The sequence below is a fragment of the Sus scrofa genome, chromosome 9 (genome assembly GCF_054392235.1).
Source record: "Sus scrofa isolate SSC_HxYL_T2T_F1_AM1 chromosome 9, Sscrofa_HxYL_maternal_Yorkshire_Landrace_v2.0, whole genome shotgun sequence".
In the NCBI taxonomy this organism is placed as follows: domain Eukaryota; kingdom Metazoa; phylum Chordata; class Mammalia; order Artiodactyla; family Suidae; genus Sus; species Sus scrofa.
The window spans coordinates 39,641,340-39,667,002 of NC_139391.1; the positions used below are offsets into that span (position 1 = coordinate 39,641,340).

General features: G+C 42.6%; 2 protein-coding genes across 35 annotated transcripts in view; both read right to left on the reverse strand.

Moving 5' to 3' along the window:
• The window catches only part of PPP2R1B (protein phosphatase 2 scaffold subunit Abeta), a 37,471-nt gene extending 36,281 nt beyond the window's left edge, over positions 1 to 1,190 (reverse strand). For 4 of the 5 annotated variants that reach the window (XM_005667316.4, XM_084974638.1, XM_013979368.3 and 1 more), the window contains exon 1: positions 447 to 1,190. In XM_005667316.4, coding sequence (XP_005667373.2) covers positions 447 to 854 — 408 coding nt within the window. In that variant the 5' untranslated portion in view covers positions 855 to 1,190. 5 annotated transcript variants of the gene reach the window in all.
• Positions 1,182 to 25,663, reverse strand: part of ALG9 (ALG9 alpha-1,2-mannosyltransferase) — a 104,343-nt gene continuing 79,861 nt past the window's right edge. For 10 of the 30 annotated variants that reach the window (XR_014814329.1, XM_084974321.1, XM_084974312.1 and 7 more), the window contains 2 exons: positions 18,149 to 18,267; positions 14,494 to 17,867 (listed from right to left, as the gene is read on the reverse strand). Coding sequence is in view for 19 of the 30 variants with exons in the window: in XM_084974321.1 (XP_084830447.1) it covers positions 17,830 to 17,867; positions 18,149 to 18,267 (157 nt within the window). In the remaining 11 variants the exon portion in view is untranslated. 30 annotated transcript variants of the gene reach the window in all.

Here is a 25,663-nt window from a genome sequence, read left to right on the forward strand (position 1 = left end):
GCCCCAAGAAAGTCATACATTCAGCTGCACTTATCAGGACGCCTTGGCATCCCTGCAGCCCGCTGAGGCCCCTCGCACCCCGCGCCTCCCTCCTCCCACTCGCTCGGCTACAGGGCCAGCCGGCCCCGGGGCTGGATGCGGCGTTCCCAGCGCCCGGCCCGGAAGGGGCGCCCCGGCGAGAAGCCGGTCCTCCCACAACCGCTCCCAACCGGGTGCGACGCCGGGCCGACGCCTCGGCAGGTCGGGAAAAGGTGCTGGAGAGATTCCCAGCCCGTCGGGTCGAGCCACAAGAGCCCCTCAGGGATCTTTCCCCTCCTCCCCGTCAAGTTTCTGCGCCGAGTCCCAGCTTTCAATCCCGGGCCTCCCCAACCACAGGGCCTGCCTTACCCCTTCCCTACCCCGCGCCTGGCCGGGCCCACGTCCGCTCCCCGGCCCGACTCGAGTACCTGCACGTCCTCATTGCGGAGCTCGTCGATTAAAACAGCGATCGGGTATAGTGAATCGTCTCCATCTCCACCCGCGGCCACCGGGCCGGTCCCGGGGGCCGCCGCGCCCGCCATGTTCTTTCTCCTCCGGCTGGTCGCAGCCGCCCGCTTCGCGCCCAAGCCCCGCCCCGCGACAAGGGCCCGCCCCGCAACCAGGCCCCGCCCTGCGCCCGGAGAGGCGGGGCTAAGGCCCGAGCTCCAGCTCCGCCCAGGTGGGGCAACTGAGTTCCACCTGGGCTGGTGGAGGCTATATCCTGGCCCCCGTGGCTGGAGCCGTATGCCTGAATTCCAGAAGATAGGTGGGCTGAGAAAGCGAAAGGGGCCCCCGTGTCCTTTCCGCAGTCGAAAGAAACAGGGGCAGGGATTCATCCTGCTCGCAGTGGTCTGAAGGCGTCAGGGACCTACCAACGTGATCTGTGCTGTGCCCTCTTGGGACTAAGGCGGACCAAAGAGGATGCCCAAATCCAGGAGGAAGAAATATTTGGCGCCTCCCCTGACTTCATCCTGGCCCCGAGCCACTTGAGTCTCCAGCCCTAATTTCCCCACTATCCTCAAGCTTCCACAAAACCCCTCCACCTCTTCCTTTGGCCTGTGAGCCAGAATTGTATCTGGCTCCTGCTCCGTAAGACAAATAACGCGGGCGGTGAGAGAAAATGAACAGTGCTATCCAAACTCCCCAGTCAATATTTTTTCCACTTTCTCCATGCAAGCTGTTGAAAACATGCTGCTCTCTTGTTTTTGTGTTTCTTTTCAGTTTGGTACTGGAATGGTGCCTTCTGTTGTATTTTCTTCCTCCCATTTTTTAGGTCTTTAGCATGCTAGAAGTACAACAATCAAGCAAAACTAGGACAAGCTTTAATCCTTCCATATTGGGTGGACTGGCTACTTTGCTTGAACAAGAGAGGCTAAATTGACCTCTCTAGAACTCCAAGAGTCCTCAAAGGCAGCAGTGGGAGGAGGTGAGGATATGGGAGTTCTTACAAAACAGCGGGAAGTTTCCATTTACCCTTGTTCTGGCAGCATGGAATAACTAGAATGTTCCTGTCTTTTTTTGTTTTGGACAATAATTTAAGCAGCTTAGAGTCTAGCTACCTATGGTGATCATAAGCTGAAATGGTATTTCTATGTGTTTAATTAAAAAACTAAAATTATCAATAAATGTAATTGAGGAGACCTTTTTTTTTAAATATGGGGTTGGTGGAAGGAAACACAGTAAGTAGACAGGCTTTTGATGGTAGTGAAAGTTTGGGAACCAACAGATATCGGAACAATAATTATCAAATTAGGTTTGGGGATGTATTTTCTAGGGTTTTAATTTTGTTTTCATTTTGATAATTATTTTTAGATTCGCATAACTGGTCTGGATTCTTTGGATAACTACTTTACAACCCAGTGTTGCCACGTGATTTCAGTAACTACATTTGCATGTGTGTTTCAGTAATGCTTTTATTGTTCTGAGACCAGGAGAAAAGAACAGAAGCAGACTTAAAATGAAAATGGTGTTTTCATGCACAAAATGAAAACCAAGTCACATCATAGGACTGTATTGTCACAATAGTTCTAACAAAAAGTGCTGGGAAAATTGAGATATCATAGGTCACTTGGGGGCATAGGTATGTTGAACTCAAAAGAAGCTGAGCTTTCACAGGCAGTACCATAATCATAATACAAGGGATAATTTAGCCTTGGCAAAATACATCATTTGCCATTTTAAATTACAATAATATTAACATAAATAACACTAGTTTTACAGTTTCATTTGTATTTAATTTTTAAATCTATTTTGGTTTTTTAGTCATAGAAGAACTATAAGTAAAAATACACTACATTCCTACTTTATATTTGTAAATTTAAGTAATAGTGTAACAAAAAAATTTAAGTAAACTGAGAGTTTTCGATAATTTTTTTCTTTAAAAATGGATCCAAATACTACTCAAGTTTGAGAAACTGAAGGTTAAGAGGTTTTTTGAGTTAGTACTTTACCAGTTAGAAGATCAGAGGGGGTTCCTATTGGCATGGGGAAGAGAAATCTGTTCCTTTATAGTTCAGGTAACAAGTCTTCAGAAATGATAAAGGAAGCAAGCGCAGAAGGAAGCACATTAAGTCCATTAAGTCAGCTCCACACATATCATCATCTAGATACTAGCTCAAGCCTAGACAAGCGTCAATATGCTAAACAAAAATTAGCACACTGATTGATGCTAAGCTATTTTGTTTAAAACTCAAATATGCTTTGCTTACCCAAGCCCAGTGAACTGGAACCTATGGAATAACTATGATTAAATATGAAATCACAAGCTGAGAAAATAGGCCCCAGAAAATTGCCTGGTTTGAGAGTCATCAATTCTGGACTTCAATTCCCATCTCTGTCTCTGACTCACCTCTCCCTATGCCTCAACCTTACCTCCCACTCCACCCACCCCCCAATAAAATGGTGCTAACCACCTCTGATTCTCTCTGTAGTTGTGGTGATGATGTGAGAATAAAACAGGTAGTAAACATGGAGATGCTAATTAATCCTTCAATAAAGAAAGTGATTAAAACAGACTGCAGCTGAAAAAGGCTATTTCAAAACTGGGCCAAATGGAAACTAGAACTAAATCTAAGACAGTCTTTTGGGAAGTGTGGTCCAGTGACTGTCTGAATCATCTAAAATGCTTGTAACAAATTCAGATTCTGGAGTTCCATTGTGGCTCAGCAGGTTAAGAACCCAACATAGTGTCCATAAGGATGTGGGTTCGATCTCTGTCCTCACTCAGTGGGTTAAGGATCTGGTGGTGCCACAAGCTGCAGTGTAGGTCACGGACACAGCTCAGACCTAATATTGCTGTGGCTGTGGCATAGGCCAGTTGCTGCAGCTCTGATTTGACCCCCTAGTGGGAACCTTCATATGCTGCAGGTGCAGCTGTTAAAAAAAAAAAAAAAAAAAATGCAGAGTCTGGAGTTCCCTGGTGGCACAGTGGGTTAAGGATCCTGTGCTGTTCCTGCTGTGGCTCAGGTCAAGGCTGTGGTGCAGGTTGGATCCCTGACCCAGGAACTTCTGCAAGCTGTGGGCATGGCCAAGAAAAAAGCAGTTTTTTGGGAGTTCCCTGGTAGTCTAGTGGTTAGTATCCTGCACTTTCACCACTGCTGCCTGGGTTCAATCCCTGGTCAGGGAACCAAGATCCCACAACAAGCCACTACATGTCACGGCCAGAAAAAAAAAAAAAAGAAAAGAAAAAAAAAAGCAGACTGCTGGCCTCCACTCTGGATCTACTGAGTCAGAATCTCTGAGAATGGACACATTTTAGCATGCACCCCTGGTGATTCTAATGTGCACTGATGTTTGAAAGTCATTGCATGGCAACAAACAAGCATCTTCTCAGGGAGAGTTTGAAAAGAACATTTGGAGGCCACCTCTGTCCAGCAAAATGATAAAATGATGGCTATAACTGCTTGTCAACCAATGCTTCTGTTCCTATTGGTTGTGGGTTTTGTTAGTTTAAAAGGATCTCTCTTTTGCAGGATTGCTGGAAGCTAGCAAAGCACTGCAAATACAGTCATGTGGCCAGAGCTGTTTCCATATCTCCCCAGCCCCTCTGCCACTCCCTCTGGTCTCCTTTCCAGGGCCCCCACACACCACAAGGAACACGACCAGGGAGCTCCACCGGCAGCCGCTGAGATTAGGCTGAGGATTTAAGGCTACCCTCAGGAAGCAATGTGACATGCTCAGCACAAGAGCACTGAGTTCCAACACCCACATACAGTTCACTCATCCCAAGAATCAAAGGAAGGCAAGGTTAGACTCGCAGTTCCTGTCAGATGAAGTGTGGAGCAGAATCTGGAGCAGCCCAGGCAGATACAGGATCCACAGCTCTGGGTGTCCCAACAGAAGAGGGTCAGGCCTGAGGAAGTCTGAATGACACTCTTCCTCACAGAGCTTTGCAAATAAACACTGCTTCACGGGCTGATCTGCTCCACAGAGTCGCCCTCCCACCCCGGAGAGAGGAGGCTGAGTGTGGGAAACAGAACTGAGTGCCTATAGGTGGTTCCCTCAGGGCAGACTCAGAATTGTCATCTCCTTGAAAAGGACATCGAGAAAGTGGCAGCAGGTCACACACAGAAAACCTGAGGCACATACAGGCCTTTTCTAACTCTCTTCATCTAACCAGGTGACCCTGGGAAACTGATTCCCAAGTCTGTACTTAATTCATGGCAGAGTAGTAATTATCACCAGAGCATTAATGATGTTTTGAATTTATACTTATACAAAGAATGTCTTCATTCTGTGGGACACAAATATTTTTCCTTCCACTCTCCCTCAATATTTTCACCTTCTTTCTCTTCTCTGCTTTGCGGCAAAATTTTATTTTTTTTTAATTTTTAATTTTTTTTTTCTAGGGCCACATCCATGGGATATGGAGGTTCCCAGGCTGGAGGTCTAATCGGAGCTGTTGCTGTTGGCCTACACCACAGCCACAGCAATGCAGGATCCTTAACCCACTGAGCAAGGCCAGGGATTGAACCCACAACCTCATGGTTCCTAGTCAGATTCATTTCCACTGCTCCAACGGGAACTCCAGTGGCAAAACTGTAATCCCATTATCATGACTGGGAATACTTCTTCTGCAGAAGAAGCTGCAGAGGTCATCATCAGGGGGTTTCACTGCTTCATCCCCTCCCTCCACGCCACAGCTTCTCACTGCAGGTGAAAAAGGTGTTTGATTTCCAGAGCAAAACTTTGCTTGAATTCTTGGGAAGAACAAATCAAAGAAATGAGACAGTTCTGATTCAGGACAGCATATACAGTGGTTAAGAGAGCATATAGTGGGAGTTCCTGCTGTGGCTCAGTGGGTTAAGAACCTGACTAGTATCCATGAGGATGTGGTTTTGATTCCTGGCTTTGCTCAGTGGGTTAAGAATCCCCTATTGACACAAGCTGCAGCATAGGTTGCAGATGCAGCTTGGATCTGGCGTGGCTGTGGCTGTGGCGTAGGCTGGCAGCTACAGCTCCGGTATGACCTTTAGCCTGGGAACTTCCATTTTAAAAAAAGAGAGAGAGAGAGAGAGCATACAGTGGAGTCAGGAAGACCTAGACTGACCTTCTGGCTCTACCTATTACTAATTGTGTAACTTTGGGCAAATCACTTTTCCTCTCTTAATCGTGGTTTCTTCTGTAAAGTGGGGCTTACCTCTCATGGTTAAGATAAAGTAATTTGTTAAATTATTATTGAATTAAATAATTTGGTGCTTAGATTAGTGCCTGACGAGAATAAGCCCTCAAATATTAGCCCTTAGTAGGTATTACCTACTACAGAAGTAGAAGCAGGTAAGAAAACATTCCAATCCACTGTGCTTCGGCAACAAGGACCAGCTGATGGTGATGAAAGGATGTTGAAACCTACATGATTTAGAGTCAATAGACCTGACTCCAGGCCTTCCAGAAAGCTTTCTCATTGGGAAGTTAGGGGCGAATCTTACCTTACTTGTATCCCAGGGTTGTTGTGAGGCTTAAGATCCATACTGTAAAGTACCTTGTAAGTGAAGGCAGGACACAAGTGTTAGAAATTATGTTTTTTGATTTCCAGGGGCTCACTGAATCACTGAATCTGGGGCCTAGGCCAAATACAAGAAGAGAACATCTGGAGACCTAAGTTCAAGGTCTGCCCTCGATTCCCCAAGAACACCAGTCAGAATTAGTACTTTCCCTGACCACCTGGGTAGAGTTAAGCTACAACAAACCTGGAGATCAAGCTGGCGTGGTGACCTTTCTCAAAAGTGTTAGGCCTTTGAGTCCTATTATGACAATCTGAAGACAATATAACAATCTTAGGACAGACCCCTGGTTACCTTGTCAGATGCTATACAGAGCCCAACCAAAAAACCCTTTGTTAGTGTTAAGTGAAAAAGCAAGTTACACTGTGTTACTGAAATGATGGCACACAATGTAATTAAAGCTGAAAATGTTCACAAATACTAGAACACTCCCAAATAGTTACTATTAAAATATCTTAAGATTTTTTTAAAAAAGCAAGTGCCAGAATTAGTGCATATAGTATCCTACTGTTTGCATAAAAGAGAATGCACAGATACGTGCCTGTAGAAGCATTAAAAATTTTTCTAGGACACACATGACTCATCACATTGGTTGATTATGGGTACCTGAGAAATGGAAATGGAAGGGGGATTTTTTTTTTTTTTTTTTTTTTTTTTTTTGCCATTTCTTGGGCCGCTCCTGCGGCATATGGAAGTTCCCAGGCTAGGGGTCTAATCGGAGCTGAAGCTGCTGGCCTACACCAGGGCCACAGCAATGCGGGATCCGAGCCGCGTCTGCAACCTACACCACAGCTCACGGCAACGCCGGATCGTCAACCCACTGAGCAAGGGCAGGGACCGAACCCGAAACCTCATGGTTCCTAGTCGGATTCGTTAACCACTGCGCCACTACAGGAACTCCCGGATTTTTTTCAATGTACAGTAATTCGTTTATCTGTTTGTTGTTGGTTTTGTTTGTTTTTTTCTTTTTTGCTATTTACTAAACTCCAGATTTTACTACAATTTCATCCATTTTTTCTGCTAGTGTCTTTTTTCTATCTAAGGACTCAATCCAGGCTACCACATTGCATTTAGGCTTTTTGAAATTCTGAACCATAAAAATCATTACATATGCAAACCAACCAACCTTCTGGCTCCTGGTTACCACACTGCAGACTGGATTCTGCCTCCCTGTGGCTGGTTTCCCCCATGACATCCGTACATGTGTATTAATAGTCCGCTTCTGCCAGTTATTCCCTGTCTAGCCCTGCTGTGTCCACAGGGTCCAGATTCCCTTCCTCTCCCTTATTTTTTTTTCAGGGTTGTCTTTATTTTTTTAATTTTTATTTTTTTATGGCCACTCCCATAGCATATGGAAGTTCCTGAGCCAGGGGTCAAATACAAGCCACGGTTGTCACCTATGCCACAGATGTGGCAATTCCAGATCCTTAACCTACTGTACTGGGCTAAGATCGAACCTGCAACTCAGCAGTGACCTGAGCTGCTGCAGTGGGATTTCCTCTCCCTTATTTTTGTAATCCCTTATTACTATATCATGCACTACATCCAGCCAACAAAAGTAGCTTTCAGCATCAGTCCCCAGACTCTAATCAGATAGAGAGAGGTTTGATTTAGAAAAAGTAAGAATTACTTAAAATATTCCTCATCCCCTAAAAGCTTTTGCCTGCGGTATCCACTGAAGATGGTATTCTTTCTCATAGTTCTTCCTGATCTGCCCAGCAAAACTGTTAGGAAAAAGGTCACAGGAGTAAGAAAGAACCCGTGCCAACACCCCTGGACGACTCACTCATATCAAGCAGAAATTCAGCTGGGGCTGTTAGCAGAAAGTGGAATTTCCACTGACTTCTAGGACTTGAGGAAATCAGTTCCTTGTCTAATCTAGCTGTGTGATTAAAATTAGCTGAAAACTTGCAGTGTTCTAGAAAAGCCCCTACAAAGATTGAAAGTATTGTCTACTCTGTCTTACCAGGACAACTTCTATGCTGTGACTACTAGAGGCAGAATAACAAGGTGGTAGAAAGAAAGAAAGAAAGAAAGAAAGAAAGAAAGAAAGAAAGAAAGGAAGGAAGGAAGGAAGGAAGGAAGGAAGGAAGAAAGAAAGAAAGAAAGAAAGAAAGAAACAACTTTTAACTAGATCCTGTTCTTCGCCTATCTAATAATTCCAGGCACCTAAATATAATGTCCAAAAAAGAGGTCATGAAAAGGGTCTGAAAGATCATGTTTAAGAGAGAGGGTTTGATGAGTTCCTGCTGTGGCTCAACGGGTTAAGGACCTGAACTAGTCTCCGTGAGGATGCAGGTTTGATCCCTGGCCTTGTTCAGTGGGTTAAGGATCCAGCATTGCTGCAAGCCAGGGCATAGGTTGCAGATGTGGCTCCCATCTGGTGTTGCCATGACTGTGGTATAGGCCTCAGTTGCAGCTCCGATTGGACCACACCAGGAACTTTCATATGCTGCAGGTGTAGCCATCAAAAGAAAACAAGCCAAAAGAGAGAGAGAAAGGGTCTGGGGCCAAACCAGACAAACCAGACAGATTGTTTGGGTTTGAATCCCAGGTCTGCAAATTTCTGCCCAGGTGATCTGGGGCAAGACATTTACTATCTCTAAGTACCAGTTTCTCCATCTTTTTTATTGCCGGGGGTGGCGGGGGGGGGGGGGGAGGTGGCCACACCTATGGCATGCAGAAGTGCTCAGGCCAGGGATCCAACCTGCACCACAGCAGTGACTCGAGCCACAGCAATGACAAAGCCAGGTGCTTAACTCCCTGAGCCAGAAGGGAACTCCCCAGTTTCCCCATCTTTAAAAAGAGGATTAAAAAAAAATAAAAAAATAAAGAGGATAATAGTTATTGAGCTCATAAGGTTGTAAGGATTATGTGAGAAAAAAGCAACAGAAACATTATTGACATAGAGTAAACACTTAAAAAATGTTAACTATTATTCATATTATTTCTCCACTGAGTAAATCTGATGATCTAAGGATTTAAAAAAACATAAAAGAAAAACAAGAAAGTCCCCACCCAAACCCTCATATAGTTCTAAGACTGAGTTCAGGGATGGGAATCTATGTTTGTGTGTTATACACACACACAAAAAAATCTTTTTATCAAAGAGCTGAATTTGTTCCTAAAGGCCTAAATCTACCTAAGTGGAAACACTTTTAAATGCAAATTATACTTCCTTCTGGAAATGTTTGCTTTTCACCCCATGACCTACACAAGAGGAGCAATCAAAGGTATTCTAAGGCCTTTTGCTTTAGGGTCTCAGCCCCTGCTACCTTGAGCTCCTGTGCTGTGGATAATGTGTTGGCATCTGACAGAGGGGAGAACCCTCAACATTCTATGTCCTTTGAGTTGCTTTTGTATCAATAAGTTAGTGGAGGAGTTCCCGTCGTGGCGCAGCGGAAATGAACCCGACTAGGAACCATGAGGTTGTGGGTTTGATCTTTGGTCTCGCTCAGTGGGTTAAGGATCTGGCGTTGCCATGAGCCGTGGTGTAGGTCGAAGACGCAGCTCAGATCCCGAGTTGCTGTGGCTGTGGTGTAGGCTGGCAGTTGTAGCTACGATTAGACCCCTAGCTGGAGAACCTCCATATACCACAGGTGTGGCCCCAAAAAGCAAAAATAAAAATTAAAAAATTAAAAAAATAAGCTAGTGGAGGCAAAATTAAGAGTTTTTTGCTCATGCTTCAAAACTTGAAAATGGGTCAATGGCTGGTAATTAGCTCTAAAAGTAGCTGCTTCCCCCTCTTGACCAAACATGTATCTTTTGTTATCAATGAATACTATCAAGTCTGTGTCAAATAAAACTGAAATTAACTGGGAAGAATTGACCTGTGCACCATTCACCAACCATGGGAATGACTGTTGTTGTGCGTGATCCAGCCCCCCAAAATCATGGGCATGGTTTTCTCCAGGAAAAGTGTCGCAAGTATAGAAATACAGGAGTGTAATTCTAAAGTATACAGACTAAAGAGATGCAACTCAGATATTTCCATTTCCATTGGAATTTTCACCCCCAAGGATACAGCAAACAGTGAAACTAATTAGATTCCTGCATGAAAGGGAGTGCTGAGATTTTTAGTGAGAAGAGGATGCCCTCTGCTGGACACTAGGGAGGTCTCCATGAGGGCACTGCGGGCAAGGCAAGTTTGCAGAAACAGTGAGACTTGGCAGTAACATTATAAAACAAACCCCCAAAAACATGGCAACAAATTTAAACTTTGGGTTCTATTTTTTAGAGTATCTCTAGTAGTCACAGACTCTGGTAACACAATTATATAAAAAGGCCCTAGGTAATGGGAAAGGGCTGAGTTCTAAAAAAATAGTCATAAGATTCTTTTATAAGTGTAGCACTATAAAGCCAGCCTCCTTTCTACATTAACTCCACAAATATTTCCCTAGCAAGAAAAAATGGGAGCATATTATAGGAAATAGCCAGGAGGCTTCGAGACATATTGTTTGTTGCTTTTTTAAGGGCCTCACCCACACATATGGAAGTTCCCAGGCTAGGGGTTGAATCGGAGCTACAGCTGCCGGCCTACACCACAGCCACAGCAACACCAGATCCGAGCCACGTCTGCAACCTCCACCACAGCTCATAGCAACACCGTATCCTTAACCCACTGAGCAAGGCCAAGGATCGAACCCCTATCCTCATGGATCCTAGTTGGGTTCATTTCCACTGAGCCACAGTGAGAACTCCAAGACATATTGTTAACAGGGAAACAAGAAGCAAGACCAATTCCTGAGTGATACATGGTGTTTTCTTGTAGGTTGAATGAACACATTTCAGGTCATTTCTCTCAAAATGTGATTAACCTTTGCTCTCAGGTCTGAGGGGGTAGAGCAGTTCCAGAGAGGCTCTGCAGAAGACCAGTGGCAGAATAACAAAGGGAAATCTTCTCTGTACTTGTCTCACATAAACAGAGCTAAGTACATAAAATCTACAAAGCAGCCTCTCCCCTCCACTCCACCGTGTGTCTGAGCAGGCAGGCTTAAAACTCATATGTGTGGTGTGTGTGTGTGTGTGTGTGTGTGTGTGTGTGTGTATAAATGTACACATACATTTTTTTCATTCTCCACTCAAGACAGCCACAGGTCCTTATCCGAGTAGGCCAACAGGGTTTGAAAAAAGCCAGTCTTCCCGAAGGTCATATCTGCTGACTCACTCTTTGCTCCTACATAATAAAAAAAGATAATTAAATGGCACTTGAATGGGTTTGAAATTGATAAAATTAGTCATTTCTTCTTTTTTTTCAGATGCGTTATCATTCAAATGGACTGAGATGAGAGGATCAATGAGAAGGGAGCTAGAGTAAATTATTAACATCCATTAGTATACTTCAGGATCACATTAGTTAATTGTTTCCCAGAAAGCTGGGCCCAGAGAGAATGAGACATGGGGCAGGTAAGCTTTGATAGATCTGAAAAAAAAGCAGAGAAAAGGGGCTGGGGAGGGGAAGAGGTGTGGATGGAGGCCTGGGTTAGCAGGGGTTGTAATTGGAAGAGGACAACAAACATTTTGCCGACTTGATTCCCTTTGATCTTTGGTGTGATTGTTTGCTTTCCAGTCTCTAACATCAATAGCACTGGGTAATTAGAAAATTCACGTAAGGACTTTTTTTTTTTTTCTTTTTTTAAATGATGACTAGGCCCATCTTGAGTCACTAGCTCAGAATTCTTGGGGTCAGGATCAAGCAGATAGTGGCAATTTTTAAAGGGTTCCCAGGTGATTCCGTCACACAGCTCCAGGTCCCCTCTTTCCCAGCACTGAGTGTAATGCTGCTGCAGCAGCCAGTGAACAGACCAAACACCATAATACCCTTCTCACCTGGCAACTTGGGATTTGAGAGTTAAAATGGCAAGTTACAGGCCAATGGCACCAATTGCCAGATACTGACTCTGCAGGCAAAGGTCAAAGAGAACACTCCTAATGAAGGAAATGGCTGAAATCCCTGGCTGTAGCTCTTCAAAAACATTAGTTTTTTGTTGTGTGTGTGTGTTTTAGGGCCGCACTTGCAGCATATGGAAGTCCCAGGCTAGGGGTCGAATCAGAGCTGCAGCTGCTGGCCTACACCACAGCCACAGCCACAGCCACAGCCACTGGGGATCCAAGCCATGTCTGCAAACCATACCATAGCTCACAGCAACACCAGATCCTTAATCCATCAAGTGGGACAGGGATTGAACCCACATCCTCAAGGATACCAGTTGGGTGTGTAACCCCCTGAGCCACAGTGGAAACATCAGAAGAAATTAGCTTTATCTCACACAATCTTTTGGCTGTTAGGACCATCACTTTTATCTCTAGGCAGGTAAAGACAGAACAAGCAGCCCAGAAACTAGAAGCGGAAACAAAACCTCTACTACTTTGAAGTATTTTATGAAGATACCTTTAGATTGACTTAAAAAAAAATTAAGAAATGCTCATACTCAGGTAAAATGGTATTTAACAGAATTTTTAATTTAATCATAAACTGTTTACTCAAAGGAGCTACAGCAGGAGTTCCCAATCTGCTCGTACCACTACAGTTCTGTAGTCTCATATCCCTTATCTGAATTTTCCTCATTCACCTATCAAATGGTTACAATTTGTTTCATTCCAGGTCTATGTTGAACTCCAGGGCTGAAGAGAGCCCAAACAGCTTTCAGCTGTCAAAACCCACTTGATACTGGAGTTCCCGTTGTTAACAAATGGTTAACAGTTCCAGTGGTTAACAAATCTGACTAGGAACCATGAGGTTTCGGGTTCGATCCCTGGCCTTGCTCAGTAGGTTAAGGATTCAGTGTTGCCGTGAGCTGTGGTGTAGGTTTCAGACGTGCCTCGGATCCCCACGTTGCTGTGGCTGTGGCATAGGGTGGTGGCTACAGCTCCGATTGGACCCCTAGCCTGGGAACCTCCATATGCCGTGGGAGTGGCCCAAGAAATGGCAAAAAGACAAAAAGACAAAAAAAAAAAAAAAAAAACACTTGATACCACTTCAGTGACAACACTGGATCCTCAGCCCCCTGCGCCACAAGAGAATTCCTAGAACTACTAGTAAGGTGTGTGGCTGCTGGTAGGAGTAGGAGGGCCTCCTCACGCCTGGAGAAGAAGTTTTCTGCCTCAAAGGCATTCAGAAGTTCTCCTGGGCTGTCTGATCCTCAGAAATCAAGTAAGAAAAAAAATATTTAAGAAAAGTACATAATCTCTTTTTAGACAGTCCTCTGAAGAATCTGCCTTTAAGTGAAAGCATGTACCTTTCAGAATTCCTAAAATATACAGAGCATGGGCCTCAATCACATCTGCCAAACTGCCCTTTGACTACTACAGGGCTTATGACTTGCTCTACTTCCTGCGGCCTGAAAATCAGCCAAATGGAAAGCAACAGCTGTATATCAGTTGCAGGTTTGTCTGCAGTGTCCTTTCTTCATTGTCAAGAAACATGCACGAACCAGAAAGTTCAGGGATTTGTGCTGAACATTGGGAATACGCAGAAGTCTTTGCCCCCATTTGTGCCAACAGTGCGACTGAGAGACAGGTTTACACGGCTTACGTGTTAAGGTTCTATGTCATCAGTAAAGACACTAGGTACTCTAAGAGGGTTCAGGAAGTAATCACAGGCGTCTGAAGTCTTGGAAGTCTTCATAAAGAGAGGGGCACTCAAGCTGGCCCTCAAAGTAAGAGTAACGAACAGTGAGAAGGGTGATCTTTTAGGCGGAGTAAACAAATTCATTAAAGCTGTGGACTTCCTGGAATTATATTAATAAAAAAGTATCCTTCTCTTAAATAACGTGGGAAAAGTAAATCACGTTTCACAGGCATTTGGCGTCCTATAGAAAGAAAACTGGTAACCAATGGTATAAAACTAGATGGCTACCAGAAATTATCGGCTATAAGGTGCAAGATATAGGGATGACGTTAGAAATTGATTCACAAAAAAAGCTTTATTGCTCCCGACAACTCTCAATGAAGCAGTAAATAACCTAAATGTTAGCTATTACTAGGTGTACATTTCAATGAATTTTAAGATTTGCAAAGTCCAGAGATTCCTTTTTTTTTTTTTCTTGTCAAATTGCAGCTGCAGCTGCCAGCCTACACCTATGCCACAGCAACACCAGATCCAAGCTGCATCTGTGACCTATGCCACAGCTTGTGGCAATGTAGGATCTTAACCCATTGAGTAAGGCCAGGGTTTGAATCCGCATCCTCAAAACACAACATGGACTCAGAAACTCTGAGGTACAACGTAGACATACTGAGTAATTCCCACTGTGCTTGGTTTTTCCACAAAACAAATCTAACCCTCACTGGGTTGTCCAATGGCTTCTTCCCCAAGTTTTCAGAATAAATACTGTGGGCTATTTGGTCTGCGGAAGGAGGTCTCTACACTGAAGGGTAAAGTGGGGAAGATGCAAGGAGTTGAGCTCCTTCAGATTCCAATCTCCACCGAAGATTTAAAAGCTAAAAGCAAACGAGAAAATACCACCTTAGGAAAAGGAAAATCAAACTGCCAGGTTTTATTTAATTTTTTCTTTCACAGAAAATACAAGTATGGAATGTAAACACTGACATGGGAAATAAAGCAGGAGGATCAGGAAGACAAATGAACTGAACAATCCTCTGGCTTCAACACTGTAGTGCTTCCTGATTTGACTTGCAGCATGAATCACATGGTTATATACATTACACGCTGGAAAAAGTAAAGGCAACATTCATTTAGATTTACCAACACCCCAGAGAGCCTCTGAAAACCAACAATGCCATACGGAAGCCAGATCTTTCTGTTGCAAAAAAATTAAAGCTGAGCACGTGTCCATTTAACCGTTTATCCAAGGCATTTAATACAGGAGCCTAAGAATGAATTAACACATGAGCTTTAACATGCTTATGGAAGCAAAGATTAAATTGTGCCTCTTTTCCCTGTGCAGAGAAAATAAAACTGACCAAATTAAAGCAGAGCTGCTGGACACTGGCCAGAAGACTGCACAATCACAGTAAATTCTTATTTCAGTAAATCTCATGAAATGCAAAACACAATAAAGGATCTCTGTCTGGGTTTGCCCAAAAGGTCAATAGATCTAATGCTGCAGAATCACATGGGGTTTTTAAGGTTCTTTCCCCAGAACTCCAAACTAGAAAAAAATGACCCACATAAACTGTTGGGATCAAGACACACCTTGATTTAAAACACAGAATCAATTTCTAAACTTGAATTCAGTAAAAAAGAATGTAGGCTTCAATTTTCTGTTATTATCTCAAGAGACTAAAATGACTGGTCTGTCTTCTTAAATGACACCTACCAGGTAACAAGTAATCTCTGATAACAGATGCTGGTTCATTACTAGGACTCAGGGTCCTAAGCTCTGGAGTTGGGAGAACCCTGGAATTGCCAGTACACCCAGCTCCATAATCAATAATCTGCAGCCCTCCTTTCCTTGACGGTCAACAATCTATGAAGAAAAAAGTACCTGATACTTTAGGCTTACAGTGAGGGCAGCACTCAGCTCATGCTGAACACTGATTCTCTGGAGAAGGGCCACTTTTACCAGGTGAAGACTTTTCCCAGGCAAAGCTACCTTCGAGTTTATGTAACATGTGAAAAACACCTTCACGACAAAAATCATTTACCTATAAAGGATTTTTACATCCTTTACCTAGGCACAGTCTTCTGCAACTTAGTGTGTTCTCACTGAAGACATTCCTAGGACAGAGAAAACCAAAATCAGGTTTTAAAAGGGATAGGAACTGATATTCCCAAGGAATTCCTGGATAATGACCATTTAAGTGCTATATATGTTACAGGAAGTTCTTGCTCAGAGGTTTTTTTTTTTTTTTTTTTTTTTTTTTTAAACACACAAGATGCTGAAGTAGGTCAGCCTTGTACCACTTTCATGCATCATGGCTCTCCATTACTGTACTCCCTTATTCACCTCTGCCAAAAGTAGCAAGATTTAGCCACTGTGAAAGACAGTCAACTACCGCTACAGGTATGGCAGGATATTACACTGAAAATTCTCTATCCTGTAGTCAGACCACGTGTGCCAATATTTGCAGTGATCAAGTACTGAAAATTAAATGCCAAAAATCTTTAGAGCAGTACGTTGGATCTCAGTTCACCCTCGCTCTCTAGTTAACAGGGACCTACTGTTAACTATCTAGACCTACTGCCTCACTAGTGCTTCAACCCCATCCCAACAAGGAGACTCTTCATATGGTAACGAGCTATTTCTTCTCGTATCACTTCTTTTCTCCTCTCTTGGGATCAGTTCCTCTTGAAAATCCCTTCTCTTTGAAAAATGAATGATGGAAACTCTGAAAAATAGATTCATCCTATTTGCAGATACTAGACACAGTTACCCTTAGGGAAATAAGGCACTGTAATGTGACCGACTAGAGGGATGGAACGGACACGGGACCCTGTGGGGCTGCAAAGGAGCTTGACTTCCAAACATAAGCACAATTTTCCTGCCACAGGCCAGGCTGCCTCAAGGAGCACTGCTGTGATGGTCCAACCAACAGGCACACTGGCAGCTCCAAAGAACTCAAAGAAACACAGAGAAAAATTCTTCCTTAAAATAGAAAGTTAGAGTTCCCACTGTGGCACAATGGGTTAGGAATCTGACTGCAGAAGCTTGAGTCGCTTGGAGGAGGGGGTTGATCCCCAACCCAGTGCAGTGAATTAAAGGATCCAGCACTGCCAGCACTGTGGCTGGGATTCAGTCCCTGGCCCAGGCATTTCCATGTGCTTCAGATGCGGCCATTAAAAAAGAAGAAGAAGAAAGGAAAAGAAAAAAGTTCAGTTTCGTTACCCATCAGGTCTCTGACCAGCCTTATCACTCTTTCAAGACATGTTTTCATTGTCAAGTGAGCAGTATCGACGAGCACTGGGTGAGAAGTCAGGCAGCCCAAGCTGCAGTCCTAGTGCTACCACTTACTGGTGGTGTGGCCTTGGGCAAGGACGCTTACCTCCTCCTGCCCCAGAGTCTCAGTTTCTTCATCTATAAAATGGGGATAAGACCACTTGCCTGGTCTACCTCACATCATGACCGTGAGGATCAAACAGGATAATGTGGAAGTGCTTTGTAAACTATGAAATACTGTATATAAGGGCCAAACACAGTATATACTTATTGTTTTAATTAGGTCCTTATCACTGCCTATTTGATAAGTAGTGCCCCATGCAGGATGTGCTTGCAAGAGATAAAATAGGTGCCATAAATATCCACTGGTCTTTTTCACTAGGGTTGTTTAAAAAAAACAAATGGAGATTCTTAACTTCCTCAGAAACGGCCTCAGAATAAATTACGTAGAAATATGATGTCATCCAAATCTATGAATTGATAGAATTAACTTTCTCCAAACATGTCCTGTACAGTTATGATCTGGTCTGGCGATGCCCTTATACAGGGAAGTCTTGAATTTAAAAAATAGCATGTTAAAACGTACAAAAAAAATTAAAAAAACCAACCCATATAGTTGCAGTTTGTTGTAAAGTAAATAAAATGAAAATAAGAGGCATCCTCTACAATGAAATTAAGTCACAGTTCCTCAAATAGTTGCCTTTTTCCTGAGATGGCTCCAGGACGGGGTCCTAGTCTAGCACAGCAAAGTGCTTTAGAGAAACTCAGTCTGGCTGGTGGGGAAAGGACGTGGAAGTTGGCAGCGAGGCTGTGCTCCTTTTCAGCACTAGGATTTGAATGAGAAGGTCTGCTAGGAGCTGTCAGAGAGCTTTGGTGGGGAAGCTCACACAGCTCGAGAGAGGCTAATTCCCAGACGCCAGGCCAGAGTGTGGAGAATAGCTCAACACAGCCATCCAGTCCCAGGACTTTCAATTCTTCCTGAAAGCTGGTTCTGTTCTTCTCCGGTCTAGTAAATAATTGAATAGAAGAAAAACAATGAGATGTGGAGCAATATATCTACCAGACTTGGCCTTTCTCCACCTAGCTGCACAGGATGTACATGCAGGACAGAGACAGGCGAGAAGTGGATGTGATTGACTCTGACAGCCCAAAGCACCCAGATTCCGGGACTCATGTCAGATGGCCTTTATTACACATGTTACAAGCAGTGACTTGGAGGGGGTCCTGCAGGTGGAATCACCAGTTAACAGGATGGCTGTCCTTTGGGGCCACAGGCACGTTGCTAACCTCCGCTCTTCTTCCTGATCTGCTTGGCTTTCCGGGGTTTGAGGATGGTGTAGTTTGCATACACTGTATACTGATCTGAGAGGAAGGGAACATAGAATGCCCGCAGCAGCTTTGAAGATCTGAAAAACAAGAGGAAAAAAAAAAAAACAAGACAAAATTTTATCCTTTGAGGAGTTCCCGTCGTGGCGCAGTGGTTAACGAATCTGACTAGGAACCATGAGGTTGTGGGTTCGGTCCCTGCCCTTGCTCAGTGGGTTAACGATCCGGCGTTGCCGTGAGCTGTGGTGTAGGTTGCAGACGCGGCTCGGATCCTGCGTTGCTGTGGCTCTGGCGTAGGCTGGTGGCTACAGCTCCGATTAGACCCCTAGACTGGGAACCTCCATATGCCTCAGAAGCGGCCCAAGAAATAGCAAATAGACAAAAAAAAAAAAAAAAAAAAAAAAAAAAAATTTTATCCTTTGAGAGCATTTACTAATGGGATTGAAAATGATTAAAGGAAATAAACTAAGAGCTATGGTGAGGATTATATTTTACATAAGCAGCACAGAAAAGTCTGTTGTTTAGCAACAGCTCATGATAAAAGACTTAAGACCAAATACCTTCTTACCAGCACCAAAATGAGAGTCCCTCTAATAAGTCACAGGGTGTCCTTCAGAATAGCTCTAGGTCTGCAATTCGCATCAGAGTTGTCACAGAAAAATTCCATGTCAATCAAAAGACTGCTATTACTGAAACAGATTCTGAATACCCCAAGGGTTTCTGTACTTAAGAAACTATAGAGATGCCAAACACTCAAATGATCCTGACTCCAGCTCTCAGTTTTCCTAGTGAGGTAAAGCAAACTATGTCCCCGGCTTCCTGTGCAGAGTGTTTTGGCAACTCCCAAGTCAAAGAGAGAGAGAGTCTGTTTGCTTTGCTCTAAAATATAGTTAAGAACAGCTAAAAATCTGAATTTCTCATGAGTTTCTAAAGAATGTGAAAAATACCTCACATTTATTGAATAGCTAGTGTTGAACAGGCACTGGGGAAAGTGCTTATTACACTTTCAAAGATATTATTTAATCCATCCAATAACACAATGAGGAAAGTGATGTTATCCCTATTTTATAGATGGAAAATTGAGATTTACACAGGTTAAGTAACCTTTTCAGGGTCACACAGTAAGTCCTAAAGCCCTCACTCAAAGCCAGATTTCATTCCAGATTCTGTACTCTTAACCACAGTTTATCCTGCATCCTAGGAACAAGCTAACAGGATTCATCACTTCCTAGAAAAAGCGGCAGTGATAGTTTTAATTCTATATGAAGTATTACTTCTTGACTATGATTTCTGAGTCTAAAACCCATGTACTGCCAACCTAAATGAGGCAGCTGAAGGGTGTTCCACTGCCAGTCCTTTTCCAGACTCTCAACTTGTAAATGTCACGTCAACGTGGCATTTGTACTGGCAGCCTACCCCTGGGTTTGGCAGACTCTTGCAATGCCTGCACACAATGATATCGTGCTTGGCATACACACCTCTTAGAGATTCTTCCCAACTGGGACGCTGGCAGTGCTCTGGGCTCAACAGAGATGCACTTCACTTCAACAGCTAACAGCTCAAGGGCTTTGATAGAGAAAAGAGGCTTAGAAGAGAGACGCACAAGATAGAGCATGACTCCCGCAAGGGAAATGAACAGGAGGAGGAAGCACCTACCTCAATCAAAAAGAAGTTAATGTATTCTTTCTGTCCATGCTGTACAGATAAGGGGAAGGTCAGAACAGAAAACTGTAAGCCAGAGCAAATTCCTACAGGCTTCAGTGTAGTAAAGTAGGGCCAAACTGAACTAAGCATCATTTCCATTCCAGTTGACTCCACAATATAAACTTCAATAATACAGTCAATACATGTTTCCCTTCAACTCAGTCCTTGGTAAACCAGTAGGTTCACTGGGCCCAATGTTACTTTTTCACTTTCTTTTTCAAAGTATTCCTTACTACTTGGGAGGATTGTTATCTCACGATTTTATTCTTTTTAGAGTCTTCCAAACAACAAAGGGAAATTACACTTCTTTTCTTTTCTTTTTTGGTCTTTTTAGGGCTGCACCTGTGGCATATGGACATTCCCAGGCTAGGGGTCATATCGGAGCTGTAGCTGTCAGCCTACACCACAGCCACAGCAACACCAGATCTGAGCGGTGTCTGTGACCTACACCACAGCTCACAACAATGCCAGATCTTAACCCACTAAGTGAGGCCAGGAATTAAACCTGTGTCCTCATGGATACTAGTCAGATTCGTTTCCAATGAGCCACAACAGGAACTCCTACTTATTTTCAAAAACAGAATGAAACTCATTGTATCTTGTAACTATCATATGGATCCATCACAACCTTTTATGAATTTAAGCTATATTATAGGATCTCAGTGGTCTTATTTTTTTCTACATCTTGGATTATTTACAACTATGCTTTTATTTTTTTAATTTTTAAAAAAATTTTCCTTATTTAAAACACAAAATTCATTCATTCACTAGCCAATCTTTTCCCATAAGACAAAAGCCTCTTCTCTGAACATAAGCCCATATATAAATGTTCTATATCATTCTCCTATAACACCTTGGATTGTCATATGATTTCAAGTTTTATTTTATCCAAAATAGAACAAGAATATTGAGACACTAATAATGCACTCTGAGTGCAGAATACTTCTAGATTTTATGATTTTTCTCAATTGTTTACAGCTGGCTTGCCCATACTTAATCACAGCAAATTTTTATAGCCCCACTCTGCTTTTTCTAGTTGGTTTTCAAGCAAACAAGTCTCTCAGTTTTCTTTTTTTTTTTTTTAGTTTTACTCATTTTTAATTGAGGCATAATTTACATACATTAAAATGCATGGATCTAAAGTGTGACCACCACCCAAAACAAGATACAGAGCATTTCCATCATTGCAAAAAGTTCCATTGTGTCCCTTTCTAGTTCGTTCTTTGACTTTTAGCAACAGGGATAAATTTCATCCATTCTTGAACTTCATATAATTGAAATCGTATAGCACATACAGTTACCCCATATCCAAAGTTCTGCATTGATGGATTCAACCAACCATGGATCATGTACTACATTTATGATCCATAGCTGCTTGAATCTGCAAATGTGGAAACTGTGGATGGAGGGCCAACTATGGGATTGAAAATCCACAGGTTTTGGTATCCAGGGGGGTCTTGGAACTAGTCACCCCTCAGATGTTAAAGGACAACTGTACTTCTTTGTGTCAGCTTCTTTCACTCAACATAACTTGTTTTTTTTTTTTTGTTTTTGGGTTTTTTTTTTTTTTTTGCCTTTTTTTTTTTTTTTTTTGTCTTTTGTCTTTTTAGGGCTGCACCCATGGCATATGGAGTTCCCAAGCTAGGGGTCTAAATGGAGCTATTGCTGCTGGCCTACACCACAGCCACAGCAACACCATATCTGAGCCATGTCTGCAACCTACACCACAGTTCACAGCAATGCCAGATCCTTAACCCACTAAGCGAGGCCAGGGATCAAACCCGCAACCTCATGGTTCCTAGTCAGATTCGTTTCCACTACGCCACGATGGGAACTCCCAACTATAGCTATGCTTTAAAAAAAAAAAAAAAAAAAAAGACAAATGATAAGAAAAAGAATGATAAAATCACCAAAAAGGGTGATGCAAAAGTGATGTAATTAATCACTATTGCATTATCCTTCAATTTTCCCACTACATTGTTCAAAGTATGTGTCATCTTTCCATAAGTTTCAAAACACTTGAGACACTATCTTTGTAGCCTACATTTTGTTTTCACTGAACACAACTGAGAGTTAAGAATTTTAAAATTTCTGTTCCTAATGCCACTGAGAAGAAAACTGACAGAGGAAGACATTTCACAATACTAGACAAATAAGAAGACAATGCAAAGAGACAAAGAGCAGCACTCAAGATTGATGATGGTAAATTTTATGATATAAGCAAAATTTCAGACTATGACTATTTAGATGACAACATACTAGACGAATTTTCTAACTCAAGAAATGATAAGAGGGGAGTTCCCTGGTGGTCTAGTGGTTTGGAGTCAGCGCTTTCATTGCTGTGCCTGGGTTCAGTCCCTGGGCTGGGAACTGAGGTCCCACGTGACATCTCGGCCAAAAAGGAAAAAGAAATGAGGAGTAAACAATATATTTCTAAGAAGGAAATACGTGTTCTCATTCAGTCAGTCATTCAATAGGAAGGACTTTGCAAGGGTTCAGAATGAGCCTCCCCGAAATGTGCGGCTTTGGCATGTAGGTTATTTTGAGCTGAAGATAAGGCCCACAAGACTCAGAAACAACTTTTTACTACTCCCTTAACTACCTAAAAGAATTCAGATAGGGAACGTGGCTCAGAGAGAGAGCTATTACCAGAGATAACTTTTTATCTGAATGACACATCTGTGTGGCAGGGCAAACACCAGCTCTCTTGCTATCCTGGGGACTGACCCTCCTGCTTCTGAAGACCCAGCCTCTAGCCTGTTCCTCAGCTCAGGATGGCATACAAGCTTCAACTGCCTGACCTGCCTTTGGGTCTCTCTGTCTCTTTGCCGTGCCCTATACCCATCACACAAAAGTTCCACAGTCAGGGGCTGAAACCACGCCACAGCAGTGACGCCAGGCACAGCAGTGGCAATGCCAGATCCTTAACCTGTTAGGCCACCAAGGAAGTCCTGGGTCTTTTATTCTTATGAGGTTGCTGAATATATGAAGTTAAACTGGCTTTTCTCTTACAAATCTATCTTACGTTAATTTGACCATCAGGCCAACCAAAAGAACCTGTAAGAGTAGAAGGAAAATTTTGCTCCCCTACAACTTCATCATCCAATATTTTGCAACAAGAACTTGGACTCTCCTATTACGCTCAAGAGGCATACAACTATATTCTTTCATTTTTATGATATTGTGTACCAAATTTTATTTGATACAGTTCATAAGTGGACAAATGTTGAAGGCAGATTAGTATATGAAAGTGACTAGAAGGATATAGATAATAAAAAAATAAAAAATTCAATGGATTGATCATTTTGATTGAAGATTATAGCTCTAAAAAGAAAAACACCTAAATTATGGAGCAAAGAAGACAGCAATCTTCTCTTCGACAAAATTAGGGGCCATTAAAGGTTTCCAAAAAAATTCTTCAAGTTTTGCATTTTGATGATACAAATGAAAGAAGAACCAGAAGTAATAAACTAGAACCTATGAGAGATATATCTGAAGTCTGGAATTAGTATTTTCCAGATGAACATATTCCAGGTTCATGCGTGACAGCTGATGAGTAGTTAGGTAAATTCAGAGGTGTTCATTTCAGGTACATATTCAAAACCAGGAGAATACAGAATAAACATTTTGGAGTTGCTACATTTAAATCATTATTAAAATTTCAAATGAAGGTTTCTTTATCCACTCATCCTTATTTTTATAAGTTATTTATAAAATAACTAAAAAATATAAAAACAAAGGGAGTCTATGGGCCAAGACAGTAAACAGTCATGACGATTTTATTTTATTTTTTGTCTTTTTTTGTGTGTGCGTCTTTTCTAGGGCCGGTCCTGCGGTATATGGAGGTTCCCAGGCGAGGGGTCCAATTGGAGCTGTTGTCGCTGGCCTACACCAGAGCCATAGCAACATGGGATCCAAGCTGCATCTTCGACCCACACCACAGCACATGGCAACACCGGATCCTTAACCCACTAAGCAAGGCCAGGGATCAAACCTGCAACCTTGTGGTTCCTAGTTGTATTCGTTAACCACTGAGCCACGGCAGGAACTCCAGTCATGACTATTTTAATGCTGATAGATCATGCCAAGGAGTTCTAAAAACTGGGGGAAAAAAAACCAACTATCTTGGGCTCTACATGGGACATATCATCAAAAATACTGACCTCCCTGAAGTGGAAGAAGGGCCACTATGCATCCCTGTTGAATGCAAAAGGCAAGCAGAAACAAAGGTAAAAAAATAAAGGAGACTGGTACAAAATATTTACCATACACACAACACAAGATGAGTATCCAGACTATACAAAGTGTTCTTGCACTTGATGTGACAAATAACTCAAAAGGAAACAATGACAAAGGATATAAACAGAGAAAAAAAATGTAAATAGGAACTGAATCTGAAAAAAAAATGGGTATGTATATATGCAAAAAAATGAAAATGGCTAATAGCCTTATGAAATAATGTTCAATTTTACAAAATTACCAGAGAAATGTAAATCTAGATACAATTTTTCAATATTTATCTTTGCAAAAGTTGAAAAGTCTGACAGTGTTAAACACTGGTGAAGATATAGCCAGTAAAAATGGAACCATGCAGAGCCACTTGGAAAGGCAATCCTAGCAATATCAATTAAAACAAAAATTATGCAATCCCAGAGTTCCCTTGTGATACAGCAGGTTAAGGATCTGGTGTTGTCACTGCAGCAGCTTGGATTGCTGTTGTGGCACGGGTTCGATTCCTGGCCTGGGGAATTTCTGGATGCTGCAGGTGAGGCCAAAAAAAAAAAAAAAAAAAAAAAAAGCAGTCCCTGTTATATAGCAGAGAATTTTTATTTTGCACTTTGTACCATATTGCTTTTTTTTTTTTTTTTTACAACCCGCTTTGTTTTCCACTTGTTACAATAGAAAACTTCAAACATATACAAAAGTAGGTGAAATGTATTACTTGTAGAAAGTTTTAGAAATGAGTAGACAAAGTCTAGGAGTTCCCGTTGTGGCTCAGTGGTTAACGAATCCGACTAGGAACCATGAGGTTGCAGGTTCGATCCCTGCCCTTGCTCAGTGGGTTAACGATCCGGCGTTGCCGTGAGCTGTGGTGTAGGTTGCAGACGCGGCTCGGATCCCGCGTTGCTGTGGCTCTGGCGTAGGCCGGTGGCTACAGCTCTGATTCGACCCCTAGCCTGGGAACCTCCATATGCCGCGGGAGCGGCCCAAGAAAATAGCAAAAATACAAAAAGAAATGAGTAGACAAAGTCTTGAATAAAGGAAATCTCAAATCCTTAAAACAACAACAACAAAAAAACCCACATGCTTACTCTGTGTAGGGCTTTGTGTGCTGGCCCTGAAGACACAAAAGCCTCTGTTCTCAAAGAGCTAATAATAATCTATAGTTGGAGGAAATAGAAAATGAATGACACGTAACCATAACTTAGTATATACTAAATACTAAACAATTGATACAGAAATTCAAAGTGATAATCCGAATTTGGAAGAGTGGACAAACACTGAAGGTTGCAAAGGTTTGGAAGACGCATTGACCAGACACTGTTTCATTTTATCGGTCCAACATTCCAAGGTACACTAAGCCAGAAAAGCAACTTGCCCCTCCATAACCAAAGCCATAGGCATTTCAGGTTAAATGCTCTGTCTACGCGGTAGCAACCAGAAAGCGACTTGAATAAATTCACACTCTTTCTCATGACCTACAAAGCCCAAGGAGATCTAGCCTTCTTACTCCTCACTTTGTACCAGTTTCCTCCTTGCCCACTACACTCT